This window comes from Malaclemys terrapin, chromosome 6, assembly GCF_027887155.1.
Source record: "Malaclemys terrapin pileata isolate rMalTer1 chromosome 6, rMalTer1.hap1, whole genome shotgun sequence".
In the NCBI taxonomy this organism is placed as follows: Eukaryota; Metazoa; Chordata; order Testudines; family Emydidae; genus Malaclemys; species Malaclemys terrapin.
The window spans coordinates 83201831-83226590 of NC_071510.1; the positions used below are offsets into that span (position 1 = coordinate 83201831).

The window sequence follows — 24760 nt, forward strand, 5'->3', positions numbered from 1 at the left end:
TCGTGATCCACCGGGAATTGGTGAAGAGTCTCTCAAGGCTACCCAGGGAAGGGAATTAGCATTTTGGGAGTGGTGGCAGCGGACCAGATCTAAGCTGGTAGTTAAGCTTAGAAGTTTTCATGCGGGCCCCCACATTTGTACCCTAAAGTTCAAAGTGGGGAAGCAGCCTTGACACCAGGTCTATACTTAAAACTTAAGTTGATGTAGCTACAGTGCTCAGGGGTTTGAAAAATCCACAACCCTGAGTACTGCAGCTGTGCTGACCTAACCCCTCTGGTGTAGATGTGGCTAGGTCATTAGAAGCATTTTTCCATCAACTGAGCTACAGTCACTCTGGGTGGTGGGGTTACCACAGTGACAACGGAAGAATCCGTTCTGTGTCTATAGTGTGCATCTACACTAGAAGGTTACAGCGGGATAGCTATTGCACTATACCGATGCTGCTATAACTCCTATCGTGTAGACAAGTCCCTAGTTTAGGCCGGAGCTCTGCAGGCTTGTGCTTTCTGCCTGACAACCTTGCCACTGTGGGGGCCAATCTTCAAGACAGCACCATGGTTCTGGGTAATAAAGGCCCATTCATTAGTTGGCAAGTACTGTGGATTGTAATCCTGTTAAATGAAGTCCTTTTATTTTTAAATAATTAAATAATAATAAAATTTGGGTATCAGGCAGTATTGAGTCAGAAAGCATATGTATTTGGGATTAGGGTTTAAGAACATAAACCCTTGAGCAGCTATAAACTGTTAGAGCAGCTCACTGACAATGGCAAGCAGCTACTTGCACAAGTAGTCCAATTAATTTCAGTGGGTCTAATCGCACAAATAATAGCTTTCTCATTGGAATAAAGAGTTCATAATCAGACCCTGAGCAAGCCTGGAACACCATGTGAACAACAAGCATAGCTGCTAGAATGGAACTACCATGAAGAAAAAGATTTTTTTTAAAAAAGTTAAATTTACAATTCAGAGCAGGATGAATTTATGAAATAATTGTATTGGGGCCTCAAAACTTGCTGTACTTCCCCCCCCCCCACGTGTATAACTCAACTTCTGATTTTAAAAAGTTCCACATTTAAAAAAAAAATGAAATTGAGGTATAGAGCAATTTTGAAAACTAACAAAGAAATAAGTTTGAGAAAGCATACTAAAAAATCTTATTTAGGAAGCTTCAGAGTTAAAACCATTTTTCAGTTGTTATAATATTTTTAAATACAGGCCCAATCCTGCAATCTCTTACTTTAAAGATAAACCTTATTTTTAAGTTAGTAAATCAACGAGATCTCAGAAAGGAGGAGGGATTATGGAGTAATTGTTTGCCTCATCCTTTTTAAAATGTGTGCTGTTCTTCTGCTATTGCCCCTCCCCTCCCAAAAATATTACATATGGCTATTTACTATATTATGGATTAATCACTTATCAATTTTCCATTTCCTGTTTATTGTTAATATTAAGCTCAGATAGGATATTTTCTCATACAAAATTTTCCCCAAGTATCTAACGTTAAAAAAAAAAGAAACAAAAGTGACAGATTAATTTCTGTGATATTCACAGTTGAAATATTCTGACTATCCTTTTATGCCAGATGTCAGACTTTCACGGCGTAATGGCTATTGCCACAATGAACGTACAAAATCTACTCGCACAAGAAATATATTGACAGTTTTTTGTGATCTCACTAATTCCCTTGTGGTAGATTTTATATAAAATGGACAACAACTTCCTAGCGCAACAATAAGATAACTCTAGCTGTTGAGGATATCAAGAGTTACATAAAGTATACTTGACAGGTTTCAGAGTAGCAGCCGTGTTAGTCTATATCCGCAAAAAGAACAGGAGTACTTGTGGCACCTTAGAGACTAACAAATTTATTAGAGCATAAGCTTTCGTGGACTACAGCCCACTTCTTCGGATGCATCCGAAGAAGTGGGCTGTAGTCCACGAAAGCTTATGCTCTAATAAATTTGTTAGTCTCTAAGGTGCCACAAGTACTCCTGTTCTTTTTAAAGTATACTTGGAATACCACTTTGCCACTGTGCCAAGTAATAGGAACAGGAGGTTTTGGCTCTACCACATTAACTTTATAACATTCTAGTTTGTGATTATGTATAACCAGAACTTCAATTAAACCATATTGTTTAATTGGGACACATAGCTGTACAGAGCAAGAAAAATAACCTTGGTTTTAGGGTTGTCAAGCGATTAAAAAGATTAATCGCACTATTAAACAATAATAGAATACCATTTATTTAAATATTTTGAATGTTTTCTACATTTTCAAATATATTGATTTCAGTTACAAAACAGAATACAAAGTGTATAGTGCTCACTTTATATTTATTTGTTATTACAAATATTTGCACTATAAAAATGAAAGAAATAATATTTTTCAATTCACCTAATACAAGTATTGTAGTGCAATCTCTTTATCATGAACGTTGAACTTACAAATGTACCAAAAAATCTACATTCAAAAATAAAACAGTGCAAAACTTTAGAGCCTACAAGTCCACACAGTCCTACCTCTTGTTCAGCCAATCGCTCAGACAGACGAGTTTGATTACATTTGCAGAAGATAATGCTGCCTGCTTCTTGTTTACAATATCACCTGAAAGTGAGAACAGGCATTTGCATGGCACTGTTGTAGCCGGCATCGCAAGATATTTACGTGCCAGATGCACTAAAGATTCGTACATCCCTTGATGCTTCAACCACCATTCCATAGGACATGCGTCCATACTGATGACGAGTTCTGCTCAATAACGATCCAAAGTAGTGCGGACTGATGTATGTTCATTTTCATCATCTGACTCAGATGCCACCAGCAGAAGGTTGATTTGCTTTTTTGGTGGTTTGGGTTCTATACTTTCTGCATCAAAGAAGTCTGCTCTTTTAAGACTTCTGAAAACATTCTCCACACCTCATCCCTCTCAGATTTTGGAAGGCACTTCAGATTCTTAAACCTTGGGTCGAATGCTGTAGCTATCTTTAGAAATTTCACATTGGTATCTTCTTTGCATTTTGTCAAATCTGCGGTGAAAGTGTTCTTAAAACAAACAACATATGCTAGGTCATCATCCGAGACAGCTATAACATGAAATATATGACAGAATGTGGGTAAAACAGAGCAGGAGACGTATAATTCTCCCCCAAGGAGTTCAGTCACAAGTTTAATTAACACATTTTTTTAAGAAGGGTCATCAGCATGGAAGCATGTCCTCTATAACGATGGCTGAAGCATGAAGAGCCATACAAATGTTAAGCATATCTGGCACGTAAATATCAACAGTGCTATGTGAACGCCTGTTGTCACTTTAAGATGACATTGTAATTAAGAAGCGGGCAGCAGTATCTCCCATAAATGTAAACAAACTTGTCTTAGCGATTGGCTGAACAAGAAGTAGGACTGAGTGGACTTGTAGGTGCTAACGTTTTACATTGTGTTGATTTTGAGTGGAATTATATAACAAAAAAAATCTGTATTTGTAAGTTGCACTTTCATGACAGAGATTGCACTACAGTACTTGTATGAGGTGAATTGAAAAATACTATTTCTTTTGTTTATCATTTTTACAGTGCAAATATTTGTAATAAAAATAATATAAAGTGAGCACTTCGTATTCTGTGTTATAATAGAAATCAATATATTTGAAAATGTAGAAAAACATCCAAAATAGGTAATAAATTTCAATTGGTATTCTATTATTTAACAGTGTGATTAATCACGATTCATTTTTCTAATCACGATTCATTTTGTTGAGTTAATCGCATGAGTTAATTGCGATTAATCGACAGCCCTACTTACTTTCTTTTGCCTTAAATCTCCCTAGCCATATGTAATGATTGCCTGTCTCCAACTGGATTAAGAAAATGGAATCTGAATTCTTACAATCATCTTACTGTTCTGACCCCAGCCCTTGAACTTCAGGAAACAACCAGAGTTAGAGCTGCTTTGCATTTCTATTCTTGTTGCATGCTTTAGCAATATAGATTCAAGGTAGTTTGCCTACTCACTCCCTTTGAGATGTACCCCGAGAGTTAGAATTTGGGATATCCCTCCTTGAGTTATTAAGTCTGTCTTTACAGCTAGGCCAAGTTTCTGTTTCTCAAATGTCAACTTGTGGTTACAAGAGATAAAATATAATTTTAAGATAAGTAAATGAAGACACTGTAGTCTTGTATTTTCTCAGTGAATCCTTATCAAAAAAAGCTGTTTGACAATAACCTCCTTGCTGCCAAAAAGTATGGCTTAAGGGTACTGATTTTTCAATCAGGGTATGGCTTTCAGGATTCTACAAAGCCAGAAAGAGACTGGAGCTTTCAGACTTTCATGCATTGCTTTATAGAAAGTTAGTTTTCTTCCTAATCCCCTGATTTGAAGGTGAAGGAGTTTGTTATATAATTTTAATCAATGGACCTATTTGCTGAAGTGCTTTACTTTAAGTTAATAGGTTCTCATTAAACTTACTTATATCCTTTTCAGCATCTTGTCCCTATTATCTAACAAGTTAGTCCTGCAACATACTTAGAATTATTACTGTTGATTTCCTGGTAGTACCTTCAGGTGGTGACTAATTGACCAGAATGACTTAAAGGGTGTTTCAGTTTTGGAATCTGCGTGGATGTTTCTTATCATGTTTCCTTCTTTGACAGGATTATTGGCCTAGCAGATGAGGGGAAACAGTAAATGTGATATATCTTGATTTTAGTAAGATATTTAACACAGTTCCACCTGACATTCTTATAAGCAAACTAGGGAAATGTGGTCTTGATTAAATTACTACAAGGCGGGTGCATAACTGATTGAAAGCTTGTACTCAAAGAGTAGTTATCAATTGTTCACTATCAACCTGGAAAGATGTATCTGGTGAGGTTCAGCAGGTGTCTCTGCCAGGGCCAGTAATATTCAACATTTTCATTTCATGACTTGGATAATGGAATGAACAGTATGCTTATAAAATTTGTGGATGACACCACGCTGGAAGGGGTTGCAAGCACGTTGGAGGACAGGATTAGAATTCAAAATGACTGTGATAGATTGGAGAATTGATCTGAAATCAAAAAGATGAAATTCTGTAAAGACAAATACAATGTACTACATTAAGGAAGGAAAAATCTAATGCTCAGCTACAAAATGGGGAATAACTAGCTATGTGGTAGTTCTGTTAAAAAGGATTTGGGGGTTATAGTGGATCACAAGTTGAATATGAGCTAGTAATGCGATGCAGTTACTAAAAAGGCTAACATAACTCTGGAATATATTAACAGGAGTGTCACATGTAAGACCACGGGAGGTTATTATCCAGCTGTACTCAGCCCTGGTGAGGCCTCAGATGGCATGCTGTGTCTAATTCTGGGCACCGCACTTTGAGAAAAATGTGGACAAATTGGAGAGAATCCAGAGGAGAGCAAGAAGAAATGATGAAAGGGTTAGAAAACCTGACCTAGGAGGAAAGGTTAGAAAAATTGGACATTCTTGGTAAAAGAAGGCTGTGTGAGGACCTGTTAATTGTCTTCAAATATGTTAAGGGCTGTTATAAAGAGGACAGTGATCAAGTGTTCTCTATGTCCTGTTAAGATGGGGCAAAAAGTAATGGGTTTAATCTCCAGTCAGGAAAATGTAGGTTAGATATTAGAATTTTTTTTTTTAAACTATAAGGATAGTTAAATACTGGAATAGGCTTCCAAGGGAGGTTTTGGAATTCCTGTCATTGGAGGTTTTTAAGAACAGGTTAGGCAAACAACTGTCAGGGATGGTCTAAGTATATTTGGAACTGCCTCAGCATAGGAGTGAGACTAGATGACCTCTCAAGGTCCCTTCCAGCTGTGATTCTATTTTTCTGTGTACACTGTCTCAAAGGAAGAGCAGAAGCAAACAGAAAAACAAACCAGCGTAGCAAAATTCCAGCATTGAGGGTATCCAGAAAAAATAGTCTTGAATTCATAGAAGAGGTACATCAGCAAACCTCTGACACCGCTGATCAACATGTTGGTAGTTGCTATGTTCTCAAGCTGGATGACACCAAATGACTTTGAGAGACTCTGCCTGTCATAACTGAGACTAAATCTGAGAAAAACCTGACCTATATAAAAATTTTGCTGCAGAAAATTTTAGGATGGGAGAAGCTGTACTAGTCACCGTGCTTTACCTCAACCTAGGTACTTACTATCATCTAGTAAGGGAGTGTGACAGCTTGACATTAATACTTGCTGTTTGGTAGTCCATTTCTTACACTAGTCTGTCAAGTAAAGACATTCTTTGTAAAAATCACTTCGGGCCTGAGCCCTTCTGAGGCAAAGTTTGTCTCACTGTTCTTTTCTTAGATACCAGCCCAGAAAATTAATCAGTAATTTTATCTGTCTGCTAATTTTTATATGCCTAGATTATGTCCATTTTAACCTCCTTATTCTAGTCTTTCTTCATTGTGTAGTTGTAGTCACTACCTCCCTTAATCCCCCTTGTTGCACTGTAGCTCTGTATTACAACTTCCTTGATTTCTTCAACTGTCTTTCCACAGAGCTTCAGTTTTCGTTGATCCCTCTGCTGTGGCTAATGCAGAAAACAGTATTATCTTTCTTTTTATTTCTGAGGCAAATACATTTATTTTTGGATGAATTTATAATGCTAATTTCCCTAAAGATTTCCTGAACGAATAACAACAAGGGATGTAAAAATATTAGAGATAAGAGCCAATTGGATTAGCCTGTGCTTTTCCTCCTGCTTCACTTTTGTACAAGGAAGCTGTTCCTCCGAATTGGTCCTAGACGTTTCTACCAGTGGGACTGTGCAATCACTCAATAAATATGATCCTAACCTTAGTTTCCCACAGGAGAGCCTTCTTCAAGACCTAAAACCAGGGATATCTTATGTCTTATTCCCTTGAAATCTGAACCGGTTTTTCATGTAGACAAGGTATTTTTGCATATTGTTCGACCTTTTCTTCCCACAGTTACTAATTTGATCATTTAAACCAGGATGTAATAATTCATCTCAGAAAGTCTGTGGCATTATTATAAATCCCTTATTTTAATTTGCAGAGTATACTCACTTACACTGTAAAAGGTAGAGCTTTTAGAACTGGGATTGTTTTTTGTTTTGTTTTTTGGTCTGTGGGAATGCTACGCGGAAGCCTTGGGTTTTCAAAATACACACTGGCTAGAGGAGCATATAGGGCAGAAAAGAGGTGTGCTTAATACTGGAGCTCCAATAGGGTGTTATCTGCTTCACAGGGTGGATCCAGGAGTCTTTAGATGAGATTTAAAAATTTTTTAAAAATATTAAAGTACTATAGTGTAGGTTAGATATCTTTGTACAATATTTGCTGAAGCTTTGTGTAGATCAGGGGTCGGCAACCTTTCAGAAGTGGTGTGCCACATCTTCATTTATTCACTCTGATTTAAGGTTTTGCATGCCAGTAATACATTTTAACGTTTTTATAAGGTCTCTTTCTATAAGTCTATAATATATAACTAAACTATTATTGTATGTAAAGTAAATAAGGTTTTGAAAATGTTTAAGAAGCTTCATTTCAAATTAAAATAAAATGCAGAGTCCCCGGACTGGTGGCCAGGACCTGGGCAGTGTGAGTGCCACTGAAAATCAGCTCGTGTGCTGCCTTTGGCACGCGTGCCACAGGTTGCCTACCCCTGGTGTAGATGGTAGTCTTATGACTTTGGTGTTTCTTCAATAAATTTTTGGTTCTTGTGCTTTCCTGTTTTCCTTTGTAATGAGAGAAAGAATATGACCCTATCGATCCTTTTACATCTAGACTGTGAATTTAAACTAACAGAGATTATGCTGTTTTTAACAAAAAACAAAGAAGAAGAAAAAAAACAGCTTCTGTGTCTCAGAAGTTTTTAAGTGTCAAGTTATCCTGATTATTTTTATAAAAAATTCATTTCTTTCCCTTTTGGATCATTCTGGTTTTAGATTTTGGCTACATCCACAAATTTCTTAAAATTGGAATGAGGATACAAGTAGAAAGAATTAAGTCACCAAGTTTCAGCTTTCTTGTTCACACTTGTAGTCTGACAAGTTGGAGCCAGGTAAACCATCAACTCTGGATTAAATAATGGAAACGTATGTTAGGAGTGAGAAACTACAGTATGAATGATCTTCTATCTCTCAAGGTTCTTTTATTGGCACCCATCCCAATCTCTGAGAGCCTCGTTAGTAATTGAGCACCTAACAATATAGTAGCCTATTAAAATGCTTAAAATACTTTCCCCGCTATGGTATTATGAGAATGGTGTTTAATGCAAATTAATATCAGTATTATTTTGTAAATACATGATATTCCTGAATTTAAAAATGTGCGTATTACCACCACTTTCAGGGCTAAGACTAGAAGGAATCAGAGGTTTTGTTACTTTAAGACATACAGGAGAAATCAAATGTATAGTTTTATTTATGATACTGGAAATATAGTAGAGGAGACTGAATACTCTAAGCAAAATATGAATCAAGAAAAATCTGTATTTTGGAACTTCTCCCTTGTATTTTATATTGTCACATTTTATTTTCACATTTTATAGACTATTAATTACTGTAGCAATCAATCAGTGCCTTTGCTGATTCTGAACATTATCTGACCAAGTGGTAAAATGAAGTGTCCTGAGCAGTACTAGACTTTCTCTACCTCTCTTTTGTACCTCCTTTTTTAGTAACACCACATTTTTTTAATATAAATCTTTTAAAAACAGCGACAGCGTTTAGTTCAAATTCTTCTCAGATTGACTGTATAATGAAAAACAAAGCCATTTTCTGTTTTAGACATACAACCTTAAAACAGTGTAATAGCCAGACTCCCTTTCTTTTCTTGGGCAGAGACATTTTACATACAATTTCTGTGCAGAGCAGTTTTTTCAGAACAGATGTAAATCCCCCCAAAAAGAAATGTATACTGGAAAGATCTTAAACTGCTGCATTGTGAGAAAAAGTGATATGCCAGGATGAGGTTTCTTTTGGGAAAAGGTAGTGGGATAGAAAGCCTTTCACCTATAGGTCACTGATTCAAATCCAGTTTGTGTTATTAGGGCCTGAGCTTTGCCATTTCTGTGGGCTATGTGAGATGGTGTTCTCAGCCCTGGTTTTAGTGCACAGGTATTCACAAAATCTGCTCCACCATGCAATGAGCTCTTCATGGAGCCTCATTGATTTTAGTGGTGATTTGCCTGGCTAGGGGTCTACTTTTGTGGAGCTCATTCCAGAGCTGTGACCATAACTGACACCCTTACCGTCAATCTCAGTAGAAATACAAGGGATTCAGTGAATTTTATGATTAACTCACATTTTCCCCTAGGGAGATGGTCCCTCCCTCCACAACAGAGTTGGGGGTGCATTGATTATTGATTAAGCAAAGGAAGCTTTTACTGCTGCAGTCTGTGGTTTACATGTTCTGTAAATAAACAAAGGATATTGGTCAAAGGTGCTAACTGCTTGGTACCTTCCACAAGTAAAAATTGCTTTGAAAAAATAATTCAGTATTGCTATAATTTATGGATATGTTGTATTTTTTATTGCAGGCTTGGCTTGGTGTGGATAAATATAGAGCAGCAGTAACTGAACTGCTATGAGCTAACTGGGCATCTGTCCAAAATATCATTAAAATATTGACATAGACTAATTTGGGTTTTTTAATAATATTTTGTTAAGTGCTATTTAAACAGCTCTGCTATGATTGACCCACATACTCTAGTTTAAAAGTTGAGAATTGAGATAATAGTAGATCTGACACTTTTAGTACATGATGTTTTCTGCAATCAAGCAGTACATAGTTCAATATGTTAATTTCTGAGACTATTCGTAAAGAAAAAAAAAGCAACAAACCAAACCAGAGCAAACAACAAACAGATTTTCTATACTGAATACCTTTTGTTCATTCATTTTCCAGGTTAGCACTGTATGTATATGAATATCTGCTCCATGTAGGAGCACAGAAATCTGCCCAGACATTTTTATCAGAGGTACGTTTCCCATTGTTTTCTTCTCTTTCACAATTTTGATAGTGTGTGCAAATAGAATAACTGTATATGTTTTTTTTTAAAAAAGGAATAAAACAACACAGTGGATATCAGTTTATACTGATAAACTTGGATTTTTAAGTCTATGCTAACCAGGTGTTCACCCATCTCTGGCAAAGGCATCCCCAACTTCGCAAAACAATTCATTGGTGTGATTTGTACCCCGTCCCTCCATGTCTTTCACCACATAAAGATCCCACTTGTTTTCTGTAACAAATGTGGCATTTAGGGAATACATAATTTTATTAGTATTTGCTTGGGATGACTTGTATAACTTACTCATGGTATCACCACCTGAGGATAATGCAGCCATTCTAAACACATGGCAATGAAATGTTTTATACTATATTATATTTCCAGACTGTCCCTGTTGTATATACTCTATAGATAATGTTGACCAGCAATAGTCTCAGTACATATCCCTATGATACCAATTAACAACTTCTCTTAATTTCAAAAAGCAATTATGTATTATAACCACTTGTATCCTGTTGATTAACCAGTTTTAACACCGGATGGTACTTTTGCCTTTTACCCTATGTTAATTTTGTCTTCATAGTCTTTGTTAAAGGACTCTGTAAGTCTTTTGAAAATCCAAGTAAATTAGTTCTCAGAAACCTTTGTTTATGATAGGAAAAAATGACAAGTGTGTCAGAGATGCTGAACTCCTTTTTAAAATCTCTCTTTAACAAGAATATTTAAGAAAATAAGTTGACAAGTGGGAAGTAAAGAAGAGGTTGGGAAAACAGCATTGAATAAAGAGCAGGCAAGGTAATAACTTGGAAAATTTCCACATCTCAAAATCAGTTATCCCAGGTGGCACAGATTCAAATAGTAATAAATTTATTTTGCTACTGATGACTTTTTGAACAGTCCTGGACAACTGGCATGCCACTGGAAGACTGGAGAAAAGCAAATTTGTGGTAGAACTTTTAGTTTTTTTTTTAAGTAAAGAGTGTTTCCAGCAGTTACCATCTGATATATCCAGTTTTTCTCTCTATTGAAGTAGGGGCAAAATAATTAAGAGAAAAATATAAAAAATTAATAGGATAATTTGTCTCAGCAAAACCAGCATTCATTTATAAGGAATAAATTTTGCAGGGTAAAGCTTTGCTTATTTTGTTTTTAGGGTAGGTTTGCAAAGTGAGTAGATGAGGGGAACATTTTAGGTATGACATTTGAATTTTGGAAAAGCCTTCAATATGGTGTCTCCCAAAATCTTGCTGTCAAAATTAATTTAAATCTGAGAAGATAGAAACGCTGTAAAATGGACTAATAATGGCTGAATTATCATGAACAAGAGGCCGTGATAAATAGCAACATTGAATTGGTGTGCGGTATCTACTAAATACTGCAAAGATCTGTGGGCTTCATTTAACTTCTTCATTAATGGTGTAGAAGAAGGAGTAAACAGAACATTGATGGCATTTATAGAAGATACTATGTTGGGATAAATTACAATTATCTTAAATTTTAAAATAATACAAAGTGAAATAGAAAGATTAGAAATCTGGGCTGAAGATAATAAAATATGATTCATCTCAAAAACTGTACACTAATACATTTGGAGGGGAAATAATCCAAAACAGATAAATCAGTGGGGCGGAGAATCCTGGCAAGCAGAAATGATGAAAGAGATAATAGAGTGATAGTGGATAGCAGATTAGATATGTGTTTGCAATGCAATATGGGTGCCAAAAAAAACAGTTCAGTTTTGGGGTGCACATGATGAATCTCTTTTCCTATATAAGTTTGGTGCATCTGAATTGCTACATTCAGTTCTGAATATCTTGTTATGAGAATTATATTGGCGTATGAGAGGGCAATGAGAGAAGAGCAACAAAAATGAAGTCAGCTGGATGATTAATTTGTAAGGGAAGATGAAGACTTAGATTCTCCAGCATGCTTTGTCCTCTTTGTTTTGATCCATAGGTGCAATGGGACTACAAACCCACCAGACCAGGCCAAATTAAGATTCTTATGGTGTGGGGGATTTGCAGGTTACATAGTAGTATGGTAACCAGATGTCCCGATTTTATAGGGACAGTCCCAATAGTTGGGGCTTTTTCTTATATGGGCTCCTATTACCCCCCACCCCCGTCCCGATTTTTCATACTTGCTGTCTGGGCACCCTACATAGGAGGCACTCTTAAGCCACATTCTCTTCTGGTTCCAGTTTAGGAGGCAGGGCCAGAAGAAAGAGGCATGGCTTGAGCACCTACGTGTTCTAGCAGTTCTCAACTGAGCATAACAGTCCGTGGGGCTATTTAAAGCCAAAATAATTTAGAACAGTTCTGAGGCTGAGAATTTGGCCCTAAAAGAACTAAATATGTATAGCTTAGCTAAGCAATGACTAACAGTTTATACTTTATTTGAAAAGTGTAAGCAACAAAGATCATTATTTAAAGTTGTACAAGAGTGTAACTATGAGTAATGGGACAAAATTAAGAAAGGGAAAACTTCAGATGGATATCAGGAAATCTGACATTGCAATCAATTAGTCTGTAAAATAATGTCCTAAGGAATTTTTTTTTAAGCTTTCCCAGATTTTGTGATACTCTGTTTTTTAAATGAATTTTCTTAAAACTGAGATTCACAGTAGCCCTAGAATCCCATTGGGTTCTGTCATAGTTACAGGGTGAGCTGCACTATGGACCCTTTCATAGTCCCCTCTCAAGTGCACCCCTCAGGAGACAGGCTTTGCTTCCTTAACCTCTTTAAAGGGTGGAACTTTGGAGGTCAATCACTTTTAGATTGAATCTCTGAGTTGCAGCCCCCCCCATTAATCAACTGTGGCTCCTCTAGCAGGGCTTGATTCCTGCAAGAGAATTTCCTTCAGGAGATGTGACCAACAATTGATAAAGTGACTCAAAACAGCTTTTCCAAAACCAACGTATTGTTTATTCACCAAAGGATGGTAACAAGTGAAGAAAATGGGTAAAACAGCAAACGGCCTACACACCTGGGTCTTACCTATACCTTATCCTTTCCTTGCTAGTTTTGGTAACTTCCACCTAGCCCAGGTAACCTGACATCTGGGCTGGTAGGGACAGGCTCCTCTGCAGCAGGTTCTCTTTCCCTTGTATCTGTCCCAGTGTTTTCCCCCAGCTGCTTTTCACTCACTCTCCATGCCCCTTCCTCTCTATGCAGGGCTTTTTTAACAGTTCAGTGTCTTTTCTCCTAGTCCTGGAAAAATTATCCGGCTGATGACAGTAAGATAGGTATTTCCCTATTAATAGCCTGCTCATTGTTCTCTTAAGGACCCTTGATATTTTCCCTGAAGATATCTCTGGAATTGTTTCATTTCCTGCCTGCTCTTCCTAACAGACTCTTTAGATTTAAATCTATGCAGTCAGACAGATTAATATCCAGCAGGTAAACAGAAGAACATATAATCTTCATAAAAAATAAGAGAGAGCTCTCTCTTATTTTCCACAGGCTCTTGTTTTGAAGATGCTGACTGGGGTGAAATGTACCCCTGTGAAGAGGGCCAGCACAAAGCCTAAGCACCAGTTAAATCCCCCTCAAGCCATGTTTTGAAGGATTTAAGTAGTACATAGGCTTTATGTTGGCCCTCTGCACAGGTATGAATTTTACTCCAGATCAATGACTTTCCAGTGTTCATTAACGATTTTGGTGTTAAGTACATACTGCACATTTTTCTTAGTACATTACTAAGAAATGTTTATTTTAGAACCCGTTGAAGAATAGCATCTGTTCCAGGTGATTTACTTAATTTTTCAAGTTATTCCCAGTGGATGCATGTAGTCTTCTTGATTCCAGTGCATTTGAAGAGTTTTTAAAAAATTGTTTTTATACTTCTTGCTTTGCCTTTTATTCCAATTTACACTTTATCTGGTATAGTTTACGCAGGATTTCTGTATTTGAAAGGATGCTTTTTATATCCCTAGCTATCATTATTTATGTTTCCTCCTGAGCCCTGTGTAGTTAGTTCATAGTAACTGACTTTACCAGCAGAAGGATATAAAAAATAGTCCCAATAAATTAAAAAAACCCCTATAAAATAGTTTTGCTGTTAAGTAAGCAGCACTTACACAATACATCATAACATGGTAGAACAGATTTATTGGTGCTTGTTTGGGATGACCTTTGGGCTGTGTGTATCCTCTTCTTGCCAGCTATATGCAGACCTTCTAGGTGTCTGATCAGCTGTTCTTGAAATTCCGTGAGAATTGGGCCTTGAAATTCAATGGGAGTTAGGTACCAAACTGTCTCAAACTTTTCTTCTGAAAAATCCAAGCTTTAACCATAGTCCATTTTATTAAGAATATTATTTTATACATCACCACCTTTCATACCAAAGGACCCCCAAGCACTTCACAAAAGTAGAACTCATTTCATTCACCACTGACATAAAAGCGCTGCTACCTCTCTGTCATAATGTTAAGTTTCAGAGTAACAGCCGTGTTAGTCTGTATCCGCAAAAAGAACAGGAGTACTTGTGGCACCTTAGAGACTAATAAATTTGTTAGTCTCTAAGGTGCCACAAGTACTCCTGTCATAATGTTGCATGTTTAAACACCAATACTTCTCCATAGTTTAGGACAGCAAGTAAATAATACTATATCCAACTGTAACTAGTGGAGGGATTTGTGATATCCCCTATGTCGTAGCTAAATTCCTATTTTTAGATATTCCCTTCTACCTAACAGCTGTACCTTTGTGAAAATTACTGTTGAATATTAGTTACCTCTAGCACTACTACAATGCTCCTTACCACGCTGAAATACTGGTGCAATTTGGACCAGGAGGGAAGACTGCCACCTGCTGAGCCATTAGGATTACCCTTGGAGCATCTTGAGTTTTTCTTAAAATTCTCTGACTCATGTGCACCGTATACAATTTTTAGAGATACTTTTAAATGTATTACTTTTAATTTCTCTCTCATACCTGTACATTTGGGCTTAACTAAAACATCTAGCTTAAGGGCAGAGGGATACAAAATGTAGTACCAATAAAATTTTTAAAAACACTGTAAAACATTTCTAAAATAGGTTTTCTGCAAAATATGTGACAAATGCTGAGTACATGGTGGTACGATGTGTTAAGTTATGTGGTCATCCCAAATTCATGATGATAAATATTTTTCGAACTGCACAGTAATCTATTATCTCTTTCCTATCTGGTTGATTAGTAATGTATCTTGTTCAGACTGAGTGGAAAAGCATAAAATACTTGATTTTTATTCCTTTTAGATAAGATGGGAAAAAAACATCACATTGGGGGAGCCCCCAGGATTCTTGCACTCTTGGTGGTGGTAAGTGTTAATAATTTTCTTTCCTTCCAATTAAAGTAGGTTGAGAGTGGAGTCGAATGGCTAGGCTTAAAATTGGAGCAAAAAGAACAGTAAAATACCAAATATTCATCCTTGTTTTAAGCTGAAAAATTCTTTTTTATTAAACTTTTTGATGAAAGAAATTCAGGTGAATTTTGTACAAATTATACTGAGTTCATCAAGAATAATTGGTGTAGAAAACAATGAAAGAAGCTAATAATAACAATGGAGTCTCCTAAAAAACATACCCAAGAGGCATAGCCATATTGTTTTAGATTTCATTTATTTCCCCTATTTTTTTTCTAAGAAAAGACGCAGTTCCATGTTGAAGTCCTTAGCCTGTGGTATTCGTCACTCCAGTTGTTTCTCCAAAACTTTCTTTTGCTAGGGCAAAAGTGTGTATTACGAAGTTGACAGTGTTAGCACATCATATTAGAACTGGAACAGGTTTCAATACTTTGTTTGCAGTGATTCTTGTAGTAAATAATGCATTTAAAAATAAGTTTTCATATGGGAAAAATTGAGTTAAGAATACAAGCAGAGATGATAAATTGTATACTGTCATTGGAAAATGACATAAAATACACTATCCACATTACTGCCTGTGGCCCAAATTCACTATAGCACTTAAGTACATACTTAACTTGAAGCATGTGCTTAAGTCTCATTGAAGTTGAAATATGACTTAAACGTGTTCTTAAGTGCTTTGCTAAATAGGACTGGACTTAAGCCAGTGTCAGAGGGTTACTGAACTGATTTGCTATATAAGGAGTCTGGGGAGCCAGGAGAGACAGGTCAGAAATATGGGAGAAATGGATGGTGGAGATTCCAGAGCCATAGGAAGAGCTAGGGAGTCCCCCTGTGGCTATCATCCTATATAAGGGGCAGGGATCTGGAAGAAAACAAGGTTGAAGGAAGTCAGTGGCCTCCAGAGTGGGAGAGAGGGCATTTCCTGCCAATGTTTGAGTGCAGGGGTGAAGGAAGGTCATGGAGAGAGGCTTTGTGGCCACTGTCCTGTACAAGGAGCAGGGACTGGGAAAGAACCCAGGAAGGATATGAGACTTTCATTAAGCCCAAAGTGGGCGGATGTTGTTTATGTTATTGCTTCATTTTAGCATTTGAACTTTACTGGGGATGATGGGAATAAACCAAGAACCCTCCATTTGAAGGAAGATTAGGGACCGAAGAAGATTTTAGAGTGACAAAAGACAGCAGAGGCAGAGTTGTTTTGAATTATGATATGGTACTTTAATTTATGTCTTTGAGACATGTATAATAATAAATTACCTTGGGACAAGGCTATCAACCCAAGAGAGTGCTGGAGTGTTTGAAGGGACTCTGAATGGGGTGAAACTGATGCTGGACATCTGTAGGGTACCTTCATGCCACCAGGAGGCACTCAAGGATGGCCTCGCTTGTTAAACCCACACTTAAAGTTTTCCACAACTCGAATTGGGCCTTTAACATCTACAGCTGATATCCACATGGTCAAATCAATGAGTTCACTCATGCTCATTTGGAAGAATTCTATGGTGTCGGCTTACAAAGTAGTTTACTAATATCAACAGGGAAAGCTAAATAATTATTTATATGGGCAGCATAAAAAACTCTGCAAATCCCATCTCTTCCTCAGGTAGCCCATTATCTCTGACAAATATGCTACATGAGTGCCTTATACTTTTTCACATATTATCACACTTACTTACATGTATCTATGTGTCTGCGTGTATATATAGCATCCCAAAGTTTACTATTGGAACTGTGGATGAAAATGTAATTCATAGGAACTGCTGTTTAGCCAAGCTGAATTGTATCTATATGGAGATTCCAGACACATCTGATATGTACATATATACTCTATGAATGGATAATCAAGATGATTACTGACAACAAAGGATGAAGTTACAGGTGACATAGTAGTTCCACCTGGCCCCAGGAAAGTATGTAATAAGTACACAACTGTGCAAAGTGGCATAATCACTACCAAATGTGTGTGTGTGTTTTTTTTTATTAAGAGTTCTGTATCTGAAATTCTATAAGGAAACTTTGCTCCTTATGTCTTCCTGACCTCTGTGTTCACTTTTAATAGTGGTTGCCTGCAGTGGAATTGTCAGTACACCAATTAAAGTTTTCCTAAATTATGAACTATAGCATGATGACCAAAAGATAAATCTAAGGAATTAAACTGGGTCTCTCCTATTATAGGTCTGGCTTGACATGAGTAGTTGGCTATGGGTAATGGCTCATTTCTTGGGAGACAGAATTAGGGAGGCAAATGGGTCAATAAGCTAAAAGACAGCTAAGGTAAGGATTACCCAGGGAACCATTTACAACAGACAAAATAAGCTGAAACATAAAACAGAATAACTTTGGATGTGTGGTATGCCCTATACCCACCTCCTATGCTTGAGTTGGATCAACGCAGCGTAACATTGTTGTATGCCAAATAAAGGAACCCAAGTAATCATACTGGAGTTGAACTGAGTTCTTGGGGAACCAATTGAAAGAGGTCTGAGATCAGCCAAATAAAACTCAATTTTGATCTTATTCTTTAAAGTGATTTAGTAAATAGCAGATCTTTTGATTCCAGGGCCTTTGAGACTGCAATGATAAAATACCTCAAACGTTATATGTAAACATTGTTTATTTTATTCAGTTAATACAGCTGGCTAAACCCTGTTAAAAACAGTTCAGAGGGAGAAGTATATAAACTCTGTTTTAACACTGTTTTTAAACATTGCTCCATTCCAAAGTGTAAAAAGGGCCTGATAAAGGCATCACAATTTCCCCCCACTATTTTTAATCCAAGACGTATATCATGGTATTCTTTCCCACTTCTTACATTTACCCATATATATATATGCTGATTTATTGTCTTTTGGTTAAGGCACAGTACAGCGACTTAGAAGATCTAAGTACTATCCCTGTTTTTTTCCTCACTGTCTTACTGTGTGACTTTGGACAAGTCTCAGCCTTTTTGTGCCCCATGTAGTGTTTTGTGGAAGTAAATGTAGGCACACACAAGATATGAGGTTAATATAGAGTTCCAACCATTGCTCCATATGCTAACAGTTTGTGCACTAAACTAACTTGCAGCAGTGCTGATATTCTTGGACTAAACTATAGTGGTCTTAATGGGGGACATCATTACATCCTCAGAGAATCAGAAGATTTTTTCTTACCTTACAGGGCCATCATCAGGCTTAATTCATTAATATTGTGATACAGGCGGGTCAGGGAGCAGTGGCAGAGTGCTAGAGGGGAAATATATAAGCCCAAGGCTAATGAAGGCATGGTTCCTGGAGACTAGGGAGGGTGGCTACAGGTCAATTGGAGCACCTGCAGTCAATTAAGGCCCTGTCAGGAACCTAATAAAACCCCCTGCTTCAGGCAGTCAGAGAGGAGGAGGAAGGAGAGAGAACTGGAGCTTGGAGGTGTGCTGTGAGACTTGAAAGATCAGGGAACCAAAGTAAGGGAGACTCTGCCCAGCAGGGGAGGGAGACTCCCTTCCCCAGCATTTAAGGACCAAAGGTACCCCGCCCAAGGGGGAAGAGGGTAAGAACCCACAGGGGTTGAGAGGGGCTGGGGCTCAGAGTGAGGAGCAAACCCAGACCCTTCCCCTGCTTCCCTTCTTTACCACCTTCCCGGGCCACTAGTGGGGCCCTCAGCACCTCAAGAGCAAGGGCAAGGGGTGGCATCTTAGCCCCCGCCAAGAAAAGCTCAGGACCCACCATACTAACATCAGCCATCTTGTCACACGTGGTGTCAGGAGTGGGATTACTGTGCTGTGAACATAATCCAGGGTGGGTCCCGACCACCCTGCCTGAAGATGGAGGATGTGGTCAAAGCACTGGTGCAAGCCACTGCTGCCCAGCAGGAGGCTACCTGGGTCCAGGCAGTTGCCCAACAGGAGGCCATGCGGCTGCAGCAAGAGGCCAATCACCTGTTGATGACCCAGACCACCCAAGATTGGGCCATGCTGCAGGAACTAGTGAACCAGGTGAAGGCCCTTATAGAGCTGAGCCGCGGCTATGATGGGACACGGACCATACGGGCCAGCTACTGTCTGCAGAAAATGACCCAGGAGGATGATGTGGAGGCGTACCTCCTGGCCTTTGAGAGGACAGCCCTGCGGGAGGCCTGGCCTTGAGACCAATGGTTGGGCATCGTCGCCCCATTTTTTTGCGGGGAGGCCCAGAAGGTCTACTATGATAGGACCGCAGAGGAGGCGGCAGATTACCCCCGACTGAAGGGCAGAGGTAACGATGGCCTTGCGAGCCCGGAGGTTCCATGAATGGCAGTACTGTGAAGATAAGACACCGCAATCACAACTATTTCACCTAATCCACCTAGCCCAGAAGTGGTTACGCCCGGAGGCTCTCAGCTTGGAGAAGATGATGGAGCTTCTGGTGCTGGACCACTATACGAGGGGACTACCTTCGGGCCTCCGAGCCTGGGTAGGTCAGAATGACCCCTCCACCTATGATGAACTGGTCACCCTTGTAGAGAGACAACTGGCAGCCCGTGAATTGTTCGAAAGCCTGGGAGGTGAAACACGGCATTTCAGGAAACCAATCCCGACCCCGAGGCCCCGGATCATCGAGAACTCCAGGAAGGCCATTGCTGGAAGAACAGGCACCAAGGAGTGGCCTGAGGCCCCAAAAGGACCTGAGGGTCTGGGAGAGAGGGTTGGGGGAGCGAGTCAGAGGGCCCAGGATAGAGGGCAACCTCTGGAATGAGATATCACTGTTATGAGTGTGGGGAGTTGGGGCATATAGCAGCTCGGTGCCCCAACAGGGAGGAACCCATGCAATGTAATCTGGGGAATCCCGGGGACCAATGTGGCCTAATCAGCCTGGTGGGGGTCGTGACAGCCCCACATGAGTACACCAGGACGGTAAAGATGAACGGCATCCAGACCATAGCTTTGGTGGACTCTGGGAGTGCTGTCACATTGATCTCAGGGAAGTTAGTGGGGCAAGAGCACTGGAGTGACATGTGTCCATGGCACAGTAAATTTCTACCCCACAATTCCAATATGGATTGAGATCCAGGGAAACATTACCAAGATGACTGCAGGGGTGGTCCCCAAGCTCCCCTACCTAGTCTTAATTGGCAGGGACTTTTGTGGGTTTGAGAGCCTACTCCCCCCCCTCATTGAGTTAGGGGAGGGATGTAAACCTCAAGCAGAGTTTGAGGTGCCCATGGATGACCCTACCACAATTTTTGCTGGGTTTTCCCCAGAGTTATTTTCACCCCCTGGGAAGTCCCAGAAATCCAGACAAGAAAGGAGGGCAGACAAAAGATTAGGAACCAGTGTTTATACCAATAGAATAAAAACCATCAGGATCTTATTAAGAGGGATAAGGCAAAGATGCCACATTTATTGTAAATATAATGATAAAGCAAAAGATAAAAGTAAACAACATTGTTTGACTACTTATTCCTTACACACACACACACACACACACACACATATACATATATAGATTCATTCACACAATCATTCATTCAAGTTCTGTATAGGTGTTATAGTTACCAGTCTAGAAGTTGCTCATGCCAAGTTACTGGCCAGGTACCTTGGTCATGAGGATGGAGCCGAATCTGTGTCAGGTGCTCCTGGAGGCTGGCAGCAGAACCAGAGACTCAAAATCCTCAGTATTGAGAGTCCATTCTTCTAGGAATTAATTCCTATGTTAGTCTATGGGAGCTGTTTCATTCTGCTGTTGCTGACTCAATCAGCAGATGGCACATTCCTGGTAGCTCCAAACTGTCCAAAGTTTGTGTTTCTCATCCTTCCAGGTGATGGGGTGGATCCCAGTTTACCCTCCGGGGGTTCTGGTGGTCCATTTTACACATTCTTTGGCCGATGGATACTCCCTTTCTAGGCTGGCACCTCACTAACCATTCATGTACATCAAGCATTCATCAACATACATTCCATATCTTAACCATATTTTAATTTACTGTCTCCACCACTTTCAGGGTGTGTGCTAATTCATTTGAGACTCCCAGCCCTTTAATTACAGAGGGTAGGGGTCTAGGAGCCGTTGCTGTTACAATGAAGTGAAAGTCACTTAACCGCTTATAGTGTTTGTTTATATTGTATCAATTACTTCAAGAACAAAGTCAATTAACTTGTTTGTAAGTTTTACATAGTAATAAAGTATCTTTCACAAGATAGATACAATCAATGGTTTCTAAAGACAGTAGCTTACAAGTTTTAACAGAAGACCCAAGAGATTTTTGTACTTGGTGAAACTGTTGGATTTTAAAGTGTGGGGGACAAATTATTGGGGGGTCACTGTCACTTGGGTGAATCACTTAGTACCTTCTTTAATATCCCTACACCAGGATTTTGGCGGCAAACCAGAGAGCTGCCCTGGTTGGGAGAAGGCCCCGTGGAGACCTAGAGATGGCCCCCAGCACAGGCACCCCAAGAGAAGGAGGGGAGCCCAATCCAATAGAATCAGGCCAGATAGGTCCCACACGCGAATGTTTTGGGCACGACCAAGCCAATGACCCATTGTATGCGAACCTGAGGGAGGAGGTAGTAGAGGTAAATGATGTGCCAGTTGAAGGGAAAACCAAAGGCCCAGGGCCATACTATATAATCAAACAGGATATGTTGTATTCGGTAGTGCCAATACAGGGGGAAGTAGTAGAGCAGCTCTTGGTGCCATGGAGGCACACAAGGGCCGTATTAGAGTTAGCTCACAGTCATCTGTTTGGGGGACATTTAGGAGCAGACAAGACCCTGGATAGAGTCCTAAGGAGGTTCTACTGGCTGGGGGTACAGGCAGAAGTCCAGCGCTATTGTGCCTCCTGCCCAGAGTGCCAGCTGCGTAGCCCCCGATCTCAGTCAAGGGCCCCGTTAGTACCCTTTCCTATAATTGAAGTTCCTTTTGAAAGGATAGCAATGGATCTAGTGGGCCCATTAGAAAGAATGGCCTGGGGCCACCGAAGCATACTCGTCATCCTGGACTATGCTACATGATACCCCCAAAACCATTCCTTTAAGAAACCCCACGTCCAAGGCGATCGCAAAAGAACTGGTGCAGGGTTTTGCTAGGGAAGGCATCCTGAAGGAGATCCTGACAGACCAAGGGACTCCCTTCATGTCAAGAGTAATGCAAGACTTATGTACCCTGCTCTGCATCCAAGCCTTGTGGACTTCGGTCTATCATCCCCAAACAGATGGTCTGGTTGAGCGATTTAACTGCACTCTTAAGAGCATCATCTGAAAGGTGGTGGCCCAAAGTGGAAAAAGACTGGGATACCCTCCTACCATACCTGATGTTTGCAATACGAGAAGTTCCCCAAGCATCTACTGGTTTCTCCCCCTTTGAGCTACTGTATGGACGCCACCCACGTGGCATATTTGACATTGTGAAGGAGGAATGGGAGGAACAACCCAATCTGGGGAAGAATGTCATTGCACACATAGCCCAGATGAGAGAATGAATAGCCCAAGTGACCCCCATAGTACGAGAGCATTTGGAGAAAGCACAGGAGGCCCAACGAACCTACTACAATCGTCAGGCAAAAACATGGAAATTTCAACCAGGCAACGGGCGCTGGTGTTGGTACCAGCTACAGAAAGTAAGCTCCTGGCCAGTTGGCATGGACCCTATGAGATCGTGGAAGCTGTTGAGGAGGTGAATTATAAGGTTAAGCAGCCAGACCATCAAAGGCCAGAGCAGATATACCACGTCAACTTACTGAAACCCTGGCTTGATCGTGAGATGTGCCTGGCCGTCCTACCGGCTCCATCCCAGGCAGATGGCCCACAAGGGCAAGTAAAGATATCCCCCGAATTAGCCCCAGAACAATGAACAGAGGTCATCGAAATGATCCAGTGGAACCAAGATGTGTTCTCCACACAACTAGGCCGTACGACGCGGATTCAACACCACATCGTCACCTGTCCTAGAGCAAGGGTGACGATAAAACCATATCGCATACCAGAGGCAAAAAGAGAAGAAATTAGGGCAGAAGTAAGGAAGATATTGGAACTTGGGGTGATTGAGGAATCACACAGCCAGTGGTCCAGCTCTGTCATCTTGGTCTCCAAGCCTGATGGCAGCCTGAAGTTTTGTAATGACTTCCGGAAGTTAAATGAGGTATCCCAATTCGATGCCTACCCAATACCACGTATTGATGAGCTAGCTGGTGGATCAGTTAGGCAATGCCCTATACTTGACCACCTTGGACTTGACAAAAGGCTACTGGCAGATCCTTCTGGCTGAGGATGCCAAGGAAAAAAACGTTTTCTCTACACCCGATCGCCTTTTCCAATATACCGTCCTCCCTTTGGGGCTCCATGGGGACCCCGTGACTTTCAAACGATTGATGGACAAATTACTTTGACCCATGCCAAGTATGCTGCCGCCTATTTAGATGATGTGGTGATCCATAGCCCTGACTGGGAGATGCACCTGGGGAAAGTGGAAGCGGTACCAGATACTCTTAGACAGGCTGGCCTCACCACTAACCCATCCAAATGTGCAATAGGGTTAGCCGAGGCCAGATACCTCGAGTATGTAGTCGGAAGGGGCCTGGTGAAGTCCCAATGGAACAAAGTGGAGGCAATAAAGGAATGGCCTTGCCCGATCCGCAAGAAGCAAGTCAGAGCATTCTTAGGGATAGTGGGGTACTATCGCCGGTTCATCTCCCACTTTGCCACAAGGGCAGCGCCTCGGACGGACCCGATGAGAGCTCGGGACCCGGAGATAGTTAAGTGGACCGAGGTGGCAGAAGAAGCTTTCACAGATCTAAGGATGGCCCTTTGCAGCCACCCAGTGCTCATAGCCCCAGATTTCAAAAAGGAATTCATCCTACAAACAGATGCCTTGGAGGTAGGACTTGGGGCCGTCCTTTCACAGATGGTGGGGGATGAGGAGCATTCAATCCTTTACCTTGGCTGAAAGCTCCTGCCCGGGGAGCAACGGTACACCATAGTAGAAAAGGAATGCTTACCAGTTAAATGGGCCATGGAGATTCTACGGTACTATCTGCTTGGGAGGCGGTTCACCCTTGTGACAGACCATGCCCCACTCCAGTGGATGCACACAAACAAGGAGAGGAATGCACGAGTGACTAGATGGTTTCTATCCCTACAGCCTTTCCATTTCTGGATACAGCATAAAGCCGGAAGCCAACGCGGACAGCCCGTCCCAAGTAGCCCAACCCCTTTGGTGTTGAGCGGGGGAGGCATGTGATACAGGAGGGCCAGAGAACAGTGGCAGAGTGCTAGAGGGGAAATATATAAGCCCAAGGCTCATTAAGGCGTGGTTCCCTGGAGACTAGGGAGGGTGGCTACAGGTTAATTGGAGCACCTGCAGTCAATTAAGGCCCTGTCAGGAACCTAATAAAACCCCCTGCTTCAGGCAGTCAGAGAGAAGGAGGAAGGAGAGAGGACTGGAGCCTGGAGGTGTGCTGT

General features: G+C 40.4%; 1 protein-coding gene across 5 annotated transcripts in view; it reads left to right on the top strand.

The window, feature by feature from the left end:
* Nucleotides 1–24760, top strand: part of SSBP2 (single stranded DNA binding protein 2) — a 272660-nt gene that overhangs the window by 58798 nt on the left and 189102 nt on the right. For all 5 annotated transcript variants that reach the window (XM_054032549.1, XM_054032551.1, XM_054032547.1 and 2 more), the window contains exons 2-3: nt 9893–9965; nt 15239–15300. In XM_054032549.1, coding sequence (XP_053888524.1) covers nt 9893–9965; nt 15239–15300 — 135 coding nt within the window. The remainder of the gene's footprint in view (nt 1–9892; nt 9966–15238; nt 15301–24760) is intronic.